Source organism: Sus scrofa, chromosome 2 (assembly GCF_000003025.6).
Source record: "Sus scrofa isolate TJ Tabasco breed Duroc chromosome 2, Sscrofa11.1, whole genome shotgun sequence".
In the NCBI taxonomy this organism is placed as follows: domain Eukaryota; kingdom Metazoa; phylum Chordata; class Mammalia; order Artiodactyla; family Suidae; genus Sus; species Sus scrofa.
Genome location: NC_010444.4, coordinates 96,210,674 through 96,227,495, shown reverse-complemented (window position 1 = coordinate 96,227,495; position 16,822 = coordinate 96,210,674). Strand labels below are relative to the sequence as shown.

At 35.3% G+C, this 16,822-nt stretch overlaps 1 protein-coding gene across 49 annotated transcripts in view; it reads left to right on the top strand.

Annotated features, from left to right (window-relative positions):
• The window catches only part of MEF2C (myocyte enhancer factor 2C), a 174,521-nt gene that overhangs the window by 69,432 nt on the left and 88,267 nt on the right, over window positions 1-16,822 (top strand). For 18 of the 49 annotated variants that reach the window (XM_021082248.1, XM_021082273.1, XM_021082099.1 and 15 more), the window contains one exon: window positions 10,305-10,500. In XM_021082248.1, the coding sequence (XP_020937907.1) occupies window positions 10,447-10,500 (54 nt within the window). In that variant the 5' untranslated portion in view covers window positions 10,305-10,446. 49 annotated transcript variants of the gene reach the window in all.

Genomic DNA, 16,822 nt, shown 5'->3' with positions numbered 1-16,822 from the left:
TCACTGCAGTGCTGAGTAATGGCAGGATTTGGGCTGGCTGATTTTGCTACAGATTTTTTTTTTTCCACAGGATATTTTCAGCTTCTTTGTACTAAATCTGTTGCAGGGTTTGCCCTTTTTAGCAGAAGCATGCTCTAAAATTAACATCAAATTGTATTGGAGATTACTATAATACAGTGAGAAATATTTCATAATACAACACCCCAGCGTCTGTTTTGCTTTACTAAAACGTTAATACATTTGTTAGACATTTTGTAGAAGTCATTCAGTTGTGAGGTTAAGTATTTTCTAAATCATTAGTATTTCGTAATATTTTGAATTTTTCTCTTTTGAGGAAAAGAACAGTTATTTGAGCAGCTGATCAAGTATGTATGTAGTGATCATGAAGAAAATACACATACTCTTTTTTTCTAGATGTTGCCAAACATCAATACTCTAAAGATTCCATTGTATTTTCTTTTTTCTTCGTAGTTACATCTGTTGGTCAAGTAATAAAAAGAATTACATGTTCCATCAAGGTTAATGTCCTATAAGATGCATAACATCCATTCCAGTCGTCTATCCTAATGTCAGGTTTTAATATATGATTAGGATGAACAGATATATTCTAATCCATCTACTCTGAGAACTGTGGCAGATAATCTGCATCATATGCCAACAGATGATCAATGATAGCTCTTGTAGAATAAATATAAAATACAGTGCATCTGTTTATATTCACAGGAACATAGGGCAATTGATTAAGGCCTTTGGAAACTGTGTCAAACACCAGTCATATTAGAATTCATTTAACTATGTTTCCGCCTTGCCATATAAGGTAAAGGACCTGTAAACTAAAGTTCTCCAAAGCCAAAGCTCGGGGTCAAATTTCCATACAAGTATTAGAGTTTAGAATAAGATCAGTCAGATGTGAATAGGAGCTACTCCTCAAGAGGCTGTTTTTAATCAGCCATTTCCCCAGAGTAGCGCACAGTCAATGAGCTCTAAATCCTGAGGCTACCTGTGCACATAAGAAGGCCTGGGAACATCATTACAGAACCTACAATTGAGCATATATGAAAAAATTAGAGCAGAAATTAAGGGTAAGAAAGGTTAACTTTAGAAGTCTTACTTGGGTACTCCTGTTTTAGAGGGTCTTAAAGATATCATTTTATATGTTTTAAAAAAAGGAATATTAAACTCCACTAAATGCAGCTACTTCTCTTTTAAAAGCCAAATGAAGAGTTATTATGGACTTATGTTAGCCAGAACTGTTTAAAAGTGTATTATTTTGAGAGGGTCCCTGTGCATCAATTTACTCCTGAGTAAATATGAAGTTTTTTTCCTTAATAGCACTACGGGTAGAGGGGATGGCTTCAGGAGTCCTGTGTGACACTGCAGTGTGACTGTGAAGTCCGTTGGTGCACTCTCTTGAGCTAGTGTACACAAGGAAATTTAGTTGCACTTGATAAGACATATATACTTAATTGGCTTTAAGAAAATAAACCAAGGTAAAAAATGATGTGTAAATGAAACAGAGAATTTGGCACTTGACTATATGGAAGCCCATGAGCCATGTGGCTTAATTGGGGCCAGTTGGGATCATTTAATGATTGCTGTCAGAAGATCAGATTTAATTCTCCTTATAAGAAGACCACAGTGGGATAGAGTTAAACAAATTGTCATCAGAGGTTTCAGATGAACAAAGCCTTAATTAGGTTGATTAGGATGCTGTAAAGGAGATGAAGAGAAATAGAAAAATTGATGAATCACTGGCTTCCATGTTGAGCCACATATAATAGCAATATCAAATATCTGTATTTCAACATAAACGATTATGGCATTTTGAATATTATATAAATTGGTTTTATGCAAACTTTCTAAATTCCTAAAGTTTAGCTACAGACAAAAGTAAGTGGCATTCAGTGTAAATAGTAGATGATTTATCTGGCATATTCTCCTTCATGTAGAACAAAAATATTGGCAGGAGGAAAATGGTATTTCTTCTCATTTTAAGGTCATCTTTAAATGTTATATAAATTCATAAAGTAAATAGCAATAGAGACAAATTATTTTTCAAGGACATAATTTCAATAATTTAACAGTATTTGAATACAGAATAATATAAAGCCTTTAGTTACAATGTCCTTTTAACCATTCATAGTACAGTCCTAAAAATATTGTGATTATTTACTAGTGATAATGTTTGAGAGTACTTAGATGTCTTAAAATTTACTCGTATTGTTTTACTCACATATTATGAAATACAAAAATGTTTTTTCCATTTGCTGCAGTTTTGCAGTAAAGTATTCCCTTTGTACGAACGAGCACACACACACACACACACACACACACACACACACACACACACACACGTATCAGTAAAGCTGAAAATTGTATCTAGTACCACAGGCTTTTTGAGAAAAAAAATTTGTAGGATATTTATATTTTAATAATGAAATATATATTAAAGACTAAGAAAATAATGAACATAAGATTTTTTTTTCTGACAGGATCATGAAATGCCTAGCAATTCAGATTTTTGTCACAACAAGATGAAAATTTATAATAGCAACATCTTCCATTTCAAGCCTAGTTTGCTCTGAATTCTGGCAATTTTGTTTCACTGATATTGGTGCTGTATAGTACTTAACTTGCTTTGTTCAACAACAGCAACAGAAAATCCAGCTGCATGTGCTTATTGAGAGGTTACAGCTGGGAAACAGAACACTCTGTGATGCTAAATAGGAGCTCTTGCTTTGTGATGAGGCAGTGCGAGATTTACCTTTGTGGTGAGCCCTGCCACATCATTGCATGGCCTTTGGAAAAAAAACATGGTGGCTGGTCCATTGTGAAAAGTTAAGAAAACAAGGACTTGATAGAACCCTGAATTAATTACTCAATATGATGTGGAAGGACTAAAACCTGTGGGGTGGTTGAATAACATGAGGCTTTTGACATATTTAGACCATTTGGAGTTTATTTTAGCATGGGGATTGGAGAATGCTTTTTAAGCTCCAGTGTGAAAAAATGTCCAAGGCAAAATATACTGTGGCTGTCCATGACAGGGAAGCTGTTCTTCCTTTGTGTTTATTAAATTGTTTATAATGCAGCATACTTGTTTAAAGGTATGTGTCTTCTAAACTTTAGACTTGTGTAAATAAAGTGATTTACATCAGTGATAATGGAAGGTTAGGCCCACTTACTAAATTAATTGCAGGGGTTTTCAAAACGAGTTCCTTTTTAGCCTTATTACATTTCTGACATACATTTCATCTCCCTTTGTCCTTGGGGAAAGATATTAAAGTAGGACTAGAAGCATTAATGTAGAGTTTTCAGCAGCCGTGGTCATTGGGAAAATTGATATATTTCCCTAGTTATTTCTACTTTTGCAGCCTGAAGCTTTTCCATGACTGATACTTATGAGAAACTTCTTAATTTTTATAACACTATAAATTTTTCTTCACGTAATGATTATTGTTAATGGATAAATGAGGCATTTCCTTTAGAAGTTGCTCATCACCAACTCTGCAAAGTGAGGTCTTCATGGTATATGTAAGGACTACAATTCGCTTGATAACCTTACTGTATATTTCAATTTATATCTCAAAACTAAAGCAGTCTTACAAGTAGTAAGCCATGTTCCCAGTACTACTGTGTATCTAGCCCTTCACCTGTCATACCACATTTAATAATAACCATCCTACAGATGAAGTATGTTTCCAACTTTTTGTAGGGCAAGGGAACAGTGTTTCCAATCCATTAAATCATCAGCCTTTAACCACTTAGCTTCTAAGTGCCAACCAAGCTAGCATTCAGACCCTGAGCTTCCTGATTCCAGAATCCATTCAGCCTCCACTTCTCAGTATAAATTATTCTTATTCCGTATATGAGTTGCTATGTAAACATAATGAAAGATTAAGTGAAGTTAGCATTCTGCTTCCATAGAAATAAAAATGTGAATATGTTTTTGGTTTTGGTTTTTTTTTTTTTTTTTTGCCTTTTTAGGCCTTTGTACTCATGGCATATGGAGGTTCCCAGGCTAGGGGTCTAATCAGAGCTGTAGCCGCTGGCCTAGGCCACAGCCACAGCAACACCGGATCTGAGCCGCATCTGCAACCTACACCACAGCACATGGCAATGCCAGATCCTTAACCCACTGAGGGAGGCCAGGGATCGAACCTGCAACCTCATGGTTCCTAGTCGGATTCGTTTCCGCTGTGCCACAACTCCGAAAATGTTAATAGTCATTAAAATAGCAACTAAAGAAAATACTCACCTGTGATGTTGATAATGGGGGGAGCTATGCACAAGTTGGGGCAGGAGATTTATGGGCAATCTATTTTCCTTCCTCTCAATTTTATTGTAAACCTAAAACTGCCTTAAAAAATAAAATCTTTCATTAACGAAAGAGAAAATCCTTACCTGAAAGATAAAAATCTTAATGAATTAATTCATTAATCAACTAATAGTTATCAGCTCCTACTGTATGCCTGGCACTGGAGTAGAAACTGAGAATACAAAAGTGAAACAAAACAGATGTTGGCCACAGCTGTTGAGAAAGATGGCAGACAGTTTCAATTGTGACAAGTGCTACAAACAAGGACATGGTACTCTGAGTCCTTATGGGGGAATTTGATGTCATCAGGAGAGCATGGAGTGATTTCTCAAGAAGAAACTGGAGCTGAGACAGAAAGGAAGGGAAGAAGTTAAGGAGAAACAAAGGGTAAGGAGGAGCATTCCAGGCAGAAAGAATTGCATATGCAAAGGCCCTGTGGTAGGAAGGAGCATGGCAGGTATGAGGAACTGAAAAACAGTTATTATTTATTATTTGTATGTGTGGTATTATGTTCCTGAGACTTGACAGTGACTCAAAATTCATCATATTAACACTGAATTAGAAGAAGTCAAGAAAATAACTTTGGCATGATGCTAATTATTCAGTGGGGAAGAACGGGTAATTTTACTGCCATTAAGAGGATGTCTTAGCTATATGTCTTTAAGAATGAATTCAGCTTGCATTCATAGCTAAGATATTATAACATTCTGTATCATACATGGTGAGCTTAGAGATAAATGGAATAACTTTCAGGACCAAGGAAATATTCCCTAATTCAAAAGACATCAGGGAGTTCCCGTCGTGGCGCAGTGGTTAACGAATCCGACTAGGAACCATGAGGTTGTGGGTTCGGTCCCTGCCCTTGCTCAGTGGGTTAACAATCTGGCGTTGCCGTGAGCTGTGGTGTAGGTTGCAGACGCGGCTCGGATCCTGAGTTGCTGTGGCTCTGGCGTAGGCTGGTGGCTACAGCTCCGATTCAACCCCTAGCCTGGGAACCTCCATATGCCGTGGGAGCGGCCCAAGAAATAGCAACAACAAAAGACAAAAAAGACAAAAGATCAAAATAAATAAATTAATTAATTAATTAAAAAAAGACATCAGGTAGTTCAGTAACATTAAGATTACTAATTATTATTATTTCTTTTGAAGTTCAGAATACTTCATAAGAGAAAAAAAGTAAAAGTTCGACTTGTTCCTTTTAACCAAAAACATAATTACATGCCTCCTAAGTCTTTCAAATATATCAAAAAGTAGAAAGTTAAATGTATCTAGATGCACCATAATGAGCAAAGTTTTACACTTAATAATGAATCATTTAATTGTTCGAATTAGTTATACCAGGCCTGCAGCAACTGGGTTTATGATTATTTTTATCCCTTACAAAGTAGCCAGCTAGTATTTATTTAACCGTATAATTTCTTGTGTGATATGTAACATGCTTGGTTTTCAGCCTTGAGTCTTTATATGAAGATGCTGGTGTTAGTGAGTCTGTACATCAGTGAAAAAGATATTTGCTAGTATGAGTAAAAGAAAATCGGAATTCTTTCTTTGCAAACTGACATCACATATTTTAATGTTTTTTTATTATTCATAGGCTGTTTTTATTTAAGTGACTGCACTCTGCTTATTGTAGCAAAATACATGCTTTGAAAAGATAAGTTTAGCAGCAGAGAATTAATTTCTTCCCACATCTTTTAATGTGGCATGGCAGTCTCACTCTAAGATCAAAACACATAACTGAAGGTTATGTTTAATTTCTAAATCAAAGTGTTGTGGGAAGATGATTGAAATCTGAAGATGACTCAGATCCACTTGATATGTGGTTTTCTTCCTACAGAAACCTTATGGTAGACTGCCATTTCCATGTTAGAAAGAACCTAATAGTGATGAGATTAAAATAGTTTCACTATATACCGAAAGTTTATCTTACTTTGGTTGTTAGTATGAATTTTTTTTTAAGAACTGTGAAAGTTTCAATAACATAGAAATCTCTTTCCCTACCTCTCCACCCCAGTTATATCTTTTCTTAAGCTAAGGGGGTAAAGAAGTACTCCATGTATTTTCTCAACATTGATTTCGGGGCAACAGTTTTCATTATTATATTTTTTACCAAAAATAACAATAATAACAATTCCTCCATTTGGTTCTTTGCCTGTATAGGATTCTTCATTTGCCTCCAGGGGGTAAATTAAGACTATATGGTCTCGTTCATTGTGTCATATGCTTTTGATGAGGCATGGTTAATGGCAATTGCAACGTGACTCCTACTTCACCAGAATGAACTTGTTTGTTTTCTTATTTTTATTTCTTAAAGCCAGCACGCAAAATACCAGTCTGGAGCTGAAGTGGATTTTTGTTTTCTCTCAGGTGTTTTAAAAATAGGGAGTTAGAAATGTTGTCCCCGTGTCTGGATTTGTCTCATTGTCCCTTATCTGAACCTCTCAAAGGCCTCTCTCTGTGGGGTGTGCAGCACAGCACACTCAGACAGTTCTGCTCAGAGAAGGAAGTGAAGAGTTTTGGTTCCCATTTTACACTTCTGGAACAGTTTAGGGAAGGAAGCACCTTTACACCTTTTATTGTTCGTGGTTGCTGACATCATATCCTTCCCTGACCAGTCTGTGCGTGTTTCCTGCCATTCTGTCAAGATTCTTCTGTGTTACTGGGAGGGATTTGTGGGAGGGAAGGAGGGAGGGAGGGAGGAAGAGAGCAAGAAGGAGTGAGGGAGGGGACGGGGGAAGGGCCGGAGGCGTGTGTCACTCCAGGGCGCTTGTTTGCAGATGAGAGAGCCGGTGGGAGAAGGATCTTTAGCATCTGTCCACAAGAAATTCACTCCTTGGGTCTCAAACCACTTTGCCTTCGTCTATCTGCTTATGCCAAACTCAAAGTGAACAGAAGCCTGCCATAATGAAGTTCCCCTTTTTAGTAAGCAGCCTGATTTTATTTTTCTTTATTTAGGTTGGCAAAAAGAAAAAAATGCAGAAGACTATAACTCTATAGAGTGTAACTATGGTAGAGTATTTCTTTTTCTTCTTTTTTAATTACTGATTGTTTTTCTGTGACTCTGTCATTTTCCAAGAACACGTCTTTCATGTGGAAGAAGCAGCGGCAAGGCTGCTGGAATTATTTTAAGCTTATGGGTTGATTGTACGTAATGAAAGTTCTCGGCATAACTTGAAATCTACTACATGTAGTTTAGCTATTACCACTTCTTTTCTTCATATACTTACGGACCAATTTTTCAGATTACTGAAGTTATATAATGTCTTTTTCACCCTGTCTAGGCCTCCTACAAATTAAGACTTGAAACCGACCGAACAATATAGTTTTGCATAAAATCAGGTTAGAGAAATAGTTATGCTAAGAAAACAGCTACTGAACTATTGTTGACCTTTCCTAACTCTCTGCATTTTTACTGACAACCTTGAAACGTGGTGACCCATAATCAAATGTTCTAAACCAAATGTTCCAAGAGACATTTTACTTCATGAAAACAGTCTCATCATCCCATCTTATTCTGCATATGTACTTAATCATATAAAATTTTGCATTTCAGAAATGCTCAAATGCTTTTCAAGAAATATTCATTTTTAAGGGAAACAAAATATTTTCATTTTGTTGAAATTTAAACTTGCATCTCTTCTTGCATATTTCAGAAAGGAAAATATATTTAATGTCATTTTTAATCAACTCTTTTATATTTATATGTATTGATACATATCAGTTCTTTCTGGCAAAGTATTTCCCATCCTGTTGTAAGAATTAAAAAAGAAAATCCTTGCTCTGCTCTTTTTCAGACGCATCTCTCGTTTCGAAGTTGTGAAATAGGGGGTGGTGATAGGGAGGAACTCTTCTAAGTTTGGGTCATCAGGAACTCTGTCATTTTGAAGAGACTTTTTTACTTTTTCTCCAGGGATGTTTCTCTATTTGTTTGTTTATTTGTGTTTTGAAGTCATGATCCGTAGTGGTTCTCATCTTCCCTGCCTTGTTCAACACGCTAATCTGTTCACCCTGACCTTCCACCTTAAAGTGAATAAGCGCTTAGGCAGGCGTAGTCCTGTAAGCCGATAGTGCCACCGGCCTCAGCTCAATGAAAGAAAGGAAATCGTCCCATATGCATGTGTTGTAGATTCATGGGTTGGCTTTTCTGTGATAGAGGAAGCCTGTTTGTCTCTTTGGGGTCTTGCCCATGCATGGGAAATACCATTCTGATGTGCTGTTTGCTTCTAAGGTAAGACTATAGGAAACCCAGGAAAGTTGTCGAGTGGAGTGATATTTAAGGCTGTTACTAAAAATAGATGGACAGTGTTTGGCAACAGGGAATATAGGATACATTTGTGCTTTGTGGATTTTTTTCATATTTTAATGTGATTTTCAATATATCATAGCTAATTTTTTCCTATGTGTTTGTCAAATGTGTTATGTATATAACTGTAAAGCTTTGAACTACTTCCAACGTTTAAAATTACCGCTGGAGTAATAGTTTTTGATGAGTACTCTGTGGTCATGATATTACTCAACATGTATATATATTCTGAGAGGCAGAACTAAGCTGCAGTTTAGTAGAAGGCATTGGGCAAAAGAGAATGGATGGTCTTAGCATTTAAGCAGGACTTAATCCACCAGAACTAATTATATCATAATAGCTTCTGCAATTAGATAATCACAGAAAACTTAAATGAAAAAAAAATTTACTCAAGGTGATAAAGAATTTAGAAATTAAATTAAGGAACTGAAAAGACAGCTGATGATCAGACCAAGTGTGTAACAGTTCCAATTCTCATTCCAATAACTTTGAATTGAAGCCAAATAATCTATTAAGTAGCCAGGACATTGGCTTAGCATTACATAATACATGTGGGAATTTATCAGGTCAGTTGTCAGACACCAACTAAAATAAACAGGAGAATTCTGAGCAGTGTGTAAGTAATTTCATTCTTTGACATAGAATAATTCCTTCTTGTTAACTTCCACATTTACATTTCACAGCAATTTGCTTTATGTTCAAATATTTTCAGATATTATTTAAAACAAAGTAAAATATGTGCTTTTAATACTCTGGGTTCTCTAGGTTTATTTTATATTATTGATGATCACTTCTTTCATTTTAATTCATGACCTAAAGATACCCAGAATATACCGAGTTTCTATAATTCGTATTTTATTCCCCAAAGAGGTATGATATGTCTTGTTAAAATACTTAAATTTAGAGGAATGATGGCTTATAAAAATTATAGTTATATATGGAATAATATTCTAACTTTTGCACCATTTCTTTCCTTTCTATGAATGATTGCCTTTTTTGATTCTTGTATTCAAGCTATAGCTTAAGGGCTTTCAAAAGGAAAAGGAGATCTCACTGCTGATAGCTGCTTGTTATGTAAGATTAAATATCCCACATTATTTTTACAGTGCTCTCATAGCAGTGACTTTTTAAAAATAAGATTAAAGGATTTAGATTTAAATTAGTTGACATTTACATATATCAAATACCACTTTCATAATAGTCCATCCTATTTGCATAACGAGGGACGTTATCACCTCTGCTGTCAAAACACGAGATTGTTTTCCCTTCAGAAATGAATTAGCTGCCCTACTTAGCATACACAGGTACATAAAGGTTCATTAACTCTCTGATTTAGGTAATTTTTCATAACAGAAGGGTGAAAATAGTCACCTAATTTCATTAAAAAAATATTAAGAAACTCTTTGCAAAAGATGCATTTCAAGTGTAGGGCTTTAAAGCACAGTTTTTGTCATTTAAATGACTTGTTAAATTACTTATGAGCTTATTTTAGTTATAAAAACAAACCATTCCTACTTGATATGCTCCTGCATGTGATATACCATGTACTTTTATAGTTGCTTATTTTCATTCATTTGATTGGTTTACTGCCATAGAGTTTTATTTTTTTAAAATAAGAATATGATCTTTCTTACGAAACTGGCTTGCTATTAAAATGGTGTTTAATTTTTATTTTTTGTTCAGCAGGAACGAATGCAGGAATTTGGGAACTGAGCAGTGCAAGTGCTGAAGAAGGAAATTTGTTTGGAGGAAACAGGAAAGAGAAAGAAAAGGAAGGAAAAAATACATAATTTCAGGGACGAGAGAGAGAAGAAAAACGGGGACTATGGGGAGAAAAAAGATTCAGATTACGAGGATTATGGATGAACGTAACAGACAGGTGAGTGGGTAAACTTTTTGGGGGGTTATTATTTACATGGACTGTTTCTTACATTTCCCCTCGGATATATTAAGGGTACTGAAAACATTCTGAGCTTATAAACATCCACTGAGAGCAGTTTTAGTGAATTAAAAGTGGTCAGTTCAAGTGCTAATAGTTTCTTATATGTAAAGGAAAAAAAATCACCCTATCTATAAGAATATGTGTATTTTACACATTCGTGATTATTCACTTTTTCCTTCAACATGAATTTTAAATGTGAGTTGCATTTGTGTAACATAAATACCTTAGTAATTAAGAGTTAATAAGCATAACATTGCTATTGCTATGCACGCATCATCAAACAAAGATATTATTATATTCCTGGGAACAAGGCCTTTGTGGTCATCTACTTAAAGGTTTGTAATATAGGCTAAATATCCTTATAAAAATGACTTTCAAGAGTTCCCTTGTGACACAGCAGGCTCAAGGATCCAGCATTGTCATTACTGAGGCTTGGGTCACTGCTACGGCCTGGGTTTGATCCCTGGCCTAGAAATTAGTTAATTCATACCATTTTCTTTAAACCCTGAATTTTATAAATCTAGAGGCACATGATGTAATTTTTTTTCTAGAACTCCAGTGATACTTGTATGATACAGTTAATCTATTCTAAAGACTTCATGTATCCGAGTGCTCTACTCAACAAAGACTTAATACATTATGAATGTCTGTGATTTGACTATTTTTCTTCACACTTGGGGAGAATGGATTTGGTTAGGTGATGTAAGTCTAGTTGGGTGGTTTGTATGCATCCAAATGTTAAATATCAAATAACAGTTCCTGAGAGAGATACTACAGTACTGCCAGATCCCAACCATTGTACATGAATAATGGAACCTATAGAACAGGCATTCCTTGACCATGGAAGAGGAGAGTGTTTTGTCTCTTGTCCACTTACTAGGGAAAGCTAAGAGGACAGCCTTGGAGATGCCCCACCATCCATGATTTCTTCCAAAGACACTCTTTTTATCCTACTGTGCCTATCTTCTGGGATCTGCAAGTGAGACTAGAGCTGATTCATGCTTTAAAAGTTTTTATTGCTATATGTCAATTATGATAAATAGAAGTTGTTATTTATGCCATCAAAGCCAGTATGCCATTAAGAGGTAAACTTTTTTAGGTTTATGCTCCTTTAAAACACTATATTTAAGGTACATATGATTTAAACTACTTTGGGCTGAAAATTGAGCTTAGAGGATGCATAATGCTTAGATTTATGATGAATTCCTGCAGTGTTTTCCTATACATTGCTTACTGCTATAGGTCAAGCCAAAAAGCAATAATTCTGTCAATATAAAGCCACAGTATTTTTAAATTGATTTATAGTTTGAAACTGAAATTAGGACTGAAATATTGAACATCATATACCACTATCTAGACCCTGTTGTTTGGACTAGCATCTATTTGAGGTGCAGTCAAAAATAATATGAATTAGCATCATCACTTCATTAATAATGCCAGGTAATATTTAGGTTCATGAAATTTATTGTATCTTCCTTTTGCTTACAAAGACAAAAGTTTTTGCAGGTTAAATTCCCTTTCATTTCGCTTTGTAAAAGAGTATAAAATGCACATGGGCATACAAGGATTTTAACATCATACATTTGAGCTAATAATGGAACATTTTTTCTTGATTTCAGTGTAGTTGCATCTCCAATTGCTGTTACTCTCACCCATGTTAGAAGTCAAAAATAACTTTAGGATCGGGACTGTGTAGTCTTTCCTTCAGTCTTTAGGGTCAGTTGGCCCTTTAATTCAGTACTCTTAAATGGCATTAGTAAAATTCAAAACTTCCGCATTGTAATATGTATTTCAGTGGTTATTTTAAATGGCTATTAACAATCTTAAACTGCCATCTTACTGGTAAATATTTATCGTGCATGCCTCTCATCTACTGCAAGAGTGATCACAAGAGCCATTTGGGAGAGAGCCGAAAAGATGTAGGTCACCTCTAATAATCAACACCAGCAGATCTGCAGCCACATATCATAGGAAGTGAGGAGACACTCCTAACCTAGGTTCCCTTTAAAGTAGGTGTTCACATGTTGAAAAGGAAAGTGTTAACTGCCTTGCCCTTTTTGAAGCTTCCCCCACTCCTTAATAGAGCCTCACACAATAGCTCACTGTCATCTTTTCTTAAAAGCAGTAAAAGCTTACCCTGCCATTGCAGGTGTTTATGTGGCTATACAGAAAACAGGGTGTGTTTTTACAGAATAAGAAATACTGACTTAAAGTGTGAAATGAAATTTTACAGAGCTGATGTGATAAGTTGTATATCATTAAGAAAACTGTGGTAAAACAGAGTGGCTGTTTAGATTGAATTTTGCCCTTACTTTACTTTTCATTATGGCAGTAGGCAACAGCTAAAATTCAGAAACTCTGGTTGTATACATAAATAGTTTAAGGGAGGAAAAAAAATAACAGTTTGTTTTATTTTTTTAATTTTCCAGCACCTCCAAGTTTATGAAAACTACTTATTTCTCAGTCTCTAACCCAAACAAGGTAGATTTCTTAAGCTAGTACTTAAACATAAATAAAATCATGGAATGTCAATTTGTCTTACAGAAATTTTTAGATAACTTTAAAGTAGCTATGTGTACCAAGAACTCTATATGTATTATTCCACTTCATCCTTATTCATTCCATTTACAGCTGACTAGTTCATTTATTTATTAAATCAACAAATATCATTTGTTTCCAAAGTACCTAACAAAGTATTCAGAGGTGAACAAGAAGAGCCTCTCATCCAGCTTATTGTCTGCCACAGAAGTCAGCAAACCTTTTCCTTAAAGGACCAGATAGCAAATGTTTTTGGCCTTGTGAGCCATATAGTCTCTGTCTCTACTGTTAGGGTCTGCCCGCATAGTGAGAGCAGTGAAGGACAATGTGTAAGTGACTGAATGTGTCTGTGTTTGAATACGACTTTACAGGCAGGACTGGCCTGTGGACCCCTGGCCTAGCGGGATAAACCAGACGTGAAATATGCAAATATATAGTAAAATTTTTGATCATATGTGCTATGAAAGAATGATAAGAAGGTAATTTATTTAGGTTGGGGATGGGAGAAAGACCTCCCTGAGCTAAAAATGCTAAAATATGGGAGCTAAAAGATGACTCAGAGTTAGGCAAATGACAGCATTTCAGAGGGAACAACAGTGTTTGCAGAGCTCTTCTGAGAAAGGAAAGAGCCTGCTAAAGAGTCCAACCAAAGCCCATGGAACTTGACCCTGATGTGATTAACTTCAGAGAGATGAGAGAGAACATCAGTATGCCAGGCAGGGCCCAGATCATGCAAAGCTGAAGTCAGAGAGTTAATACTAGGAGGTAGCCAAGATTTGGGCCCATATTCAAAAACAAAACAAGCTTTTCTCAATTATGTCATGCTGCATTCTGTATAATATAATGTCTAAGAGAGTGGTTTTATGCCATTGCTTTCCCATTTATATCATACTGCATCCAGTATAATATAATGGTGAGGAACATTGCTTTTTAGAGACACATAAACCTTATTCTGGCCCCTGTTCTGACACCTACCAGCTGTGTGACCCTCCAGCAAGTGACTTAACCCCTCTGAGCCTTATCATTTTCCCTTATCAGTGGAGAGAAGATTTTAAAAAGTACCCACCTCATTGAGATAATTAAATTGGAGGATAAATGTAAAGCTGCTAACATATAATAAGTGCTCGGTAAATGTACCTATTAGCTGTTCCTATTAAGATACACACTCTTTGAACCATAAGCTGGTTATAGTTAATATGATTTCTATCAAAACAACTCCTGTGCTGTGTAGCACATTGAAAAATAGTACCTGAACCTTCATTTCAAGAGGGTGTTTTCCTTCAAAGAATATCAGAGAGATGGAAGGAAAAGTGGAACAGAGTGGAGCTGGAGCACAGAGGAGCCTTTGGAAGCTAACAAGAAGCAAGAGAATCATTTCAGAGCAAGAGCCAGCTGATGACAGAGAATGACTTATGGACAGGAAGGAAAATCACACAGAACGTTTGTGGAGCAGGGCTTGGGACAGGGATGGGGAGTAGTTTTCCAAAGTCTATGCTTGTAGGACTTATTTTCAAAAGTATGTTACTGACCAAATTGTTTTGAACTACTTATCACCATTTTTTATCACTTCTAGCCTCTAGCTTATTCTCACATTACAATTTCAGTCTCTCCATCTGCATTTTTTGTTCTTACCTGAGAGTTACCCTCATCAATTAGGCAATAATCTTACCTCCCTCATATGGTACCAGTTGCTACTATGCTTCTGAAACAGCCGGATTTTTAAATGAGTTTCGTCCTCATATGACTCCTTGCAAACAGAATATACTTAGAAATCTGTTAAATCTGTTATATCTTTTATATCAAGAAGAAAGATATATGAAAATTAGTCATGCTTAACCTAAATCCATTTACTTGTGTGTTTGTATTTAAAATGTTTAACTTTCCAACTTTGGAAGGATAGGAGAGGTAAACCTGAGTTTATTTGTGTGGCTTATTATAAAAAGCTGTAATATTTGAATAACTATCAGAGAAATATATTTGTCAAATAACACAGTTAGAGCCTAATATAGTTAAAGAAAAAACAGTTTTAAATGTCTTAGGTTCTTTTCTTCCATCAGATCTGGCACACTAACAGTTTTTGCCAGCAAACAAAATTTCATGTAATTATCATTGCAATAACTGGAGCACAAATGAAACACAATTAGCAACATTCTCCTGTTAATAGAACAGGAGAATCCCCTTATGACTAAAAAGAATTCAGAGTTTATAGCTGTTAAATTTTCTTTTTTTCTCCTTTTCTTTTCTCCTTATCTCATTTTGTTACATGACAAAAATTATTTTAAATGGGCTCATGAAAGAAAACTGGAAAAATATGTTCAGTGTAGATGCAACCTCTGACAGTTTCTACATACTGACGTTTTTAAACCAAATCTGAATATTCTAAACTAAACTAAACTGAAAAAAAAAAAAAAATAGATGCATTGGTTTTCTCAAATGACTCTTTTTTTTTTTTTTTTTTTTTTTTGCTTTTGCTTTTTAGGGCCGCACTCTCAGCATATGGAGGTTCCCAGGCTAGAGGTCTAATTGGAGCTACAGCTGCTGGCCTACACCACAGCTCACAGCAACACCAGATCCTTACCCACTGATCAAGGCCAGGGACAGAACCTGCAACCTCACAGTTCCTAGTCGGATTTGTTTCTGTTGTACCACAACGAGAACTGCTCAGATGACTCTCTTTTAAAAGAAATGCATTTTATTCCTTACCTCCCCTTGTTTTCCTCTATTTTAGGTGCTTCTTAGAATTTTAACTAAAATCTCAATGGAATTTTTATTGTAATATTCCTGCAAGGTGATGTCCAAAACATCAGGAAATAAAAGAGCCAGTTAAATACAGGTCTAAACTTGAAAGTGACAACCTACTAACCTAATACAGAATTCATTGAAATTTAGATTCACTCTTTAAGTGTGAGGACCTGGAAAATACAGTAATACAAATGAATTGCCTTAAGAAAAGAATTTTGTTATGATTCTAAGCCATGAGGTTTAGAATTTTCTTTTTCTTTTTAAAACATTCTTTTGTCGTCTCCACAGACTTCCCAATTTGTCAGTTGCTTGTATGCATATTAAGCATACAATAAATTATTAGGGAGGAAATTATTCTTTAAATACTATAGAAGAGTTATCCATGTTTAGCAATGAAAATCTGGAACCTTGTTTCAAATCAAGTGAATAAAAAGCTCATTCAGTGCAAAAGTATTGAATTTTCTAACTCTAAATCCAAAACAAGCCTGAAAATACCTCATAATGATTATTACACCCTTTTCCCCTCAGTATCCTTTCTTAATAGCTGATTGCTTCCTCTGAACTCAAATTAATTTTTTTTCTTAAACTCATTTTGTAAAATGAGTAAATAAATAAAAACAGGTTGTATCATACTAATATATTAGAAAATAGTAATACATTTCAGATTTAAATTGAAAAATTGATATGTCCTGTGTATGCCTACTTAAAGATTCCCCATATGTGTAAGTTAAATCAGTCTTTTATTCATGTTAAAATCACCAAGGAAAAAAATTTTTGTTAGAGAGCTGGAATTAACCGGTGAGAGACTAAAAAAGAAAAGCAGAAGGGAAAAATGACAAACTGTACTCTTGCAAGATTCCAAATCAAAGAAAGCAGTGGCCAGAGTGCTCAGATGTATGTTTAACAGCTGTGACATAGGCCTTTCCTTTCTATTCTATTTCTATCAATTTGAAAACAATTCACAAGTGGTCTCTCCACT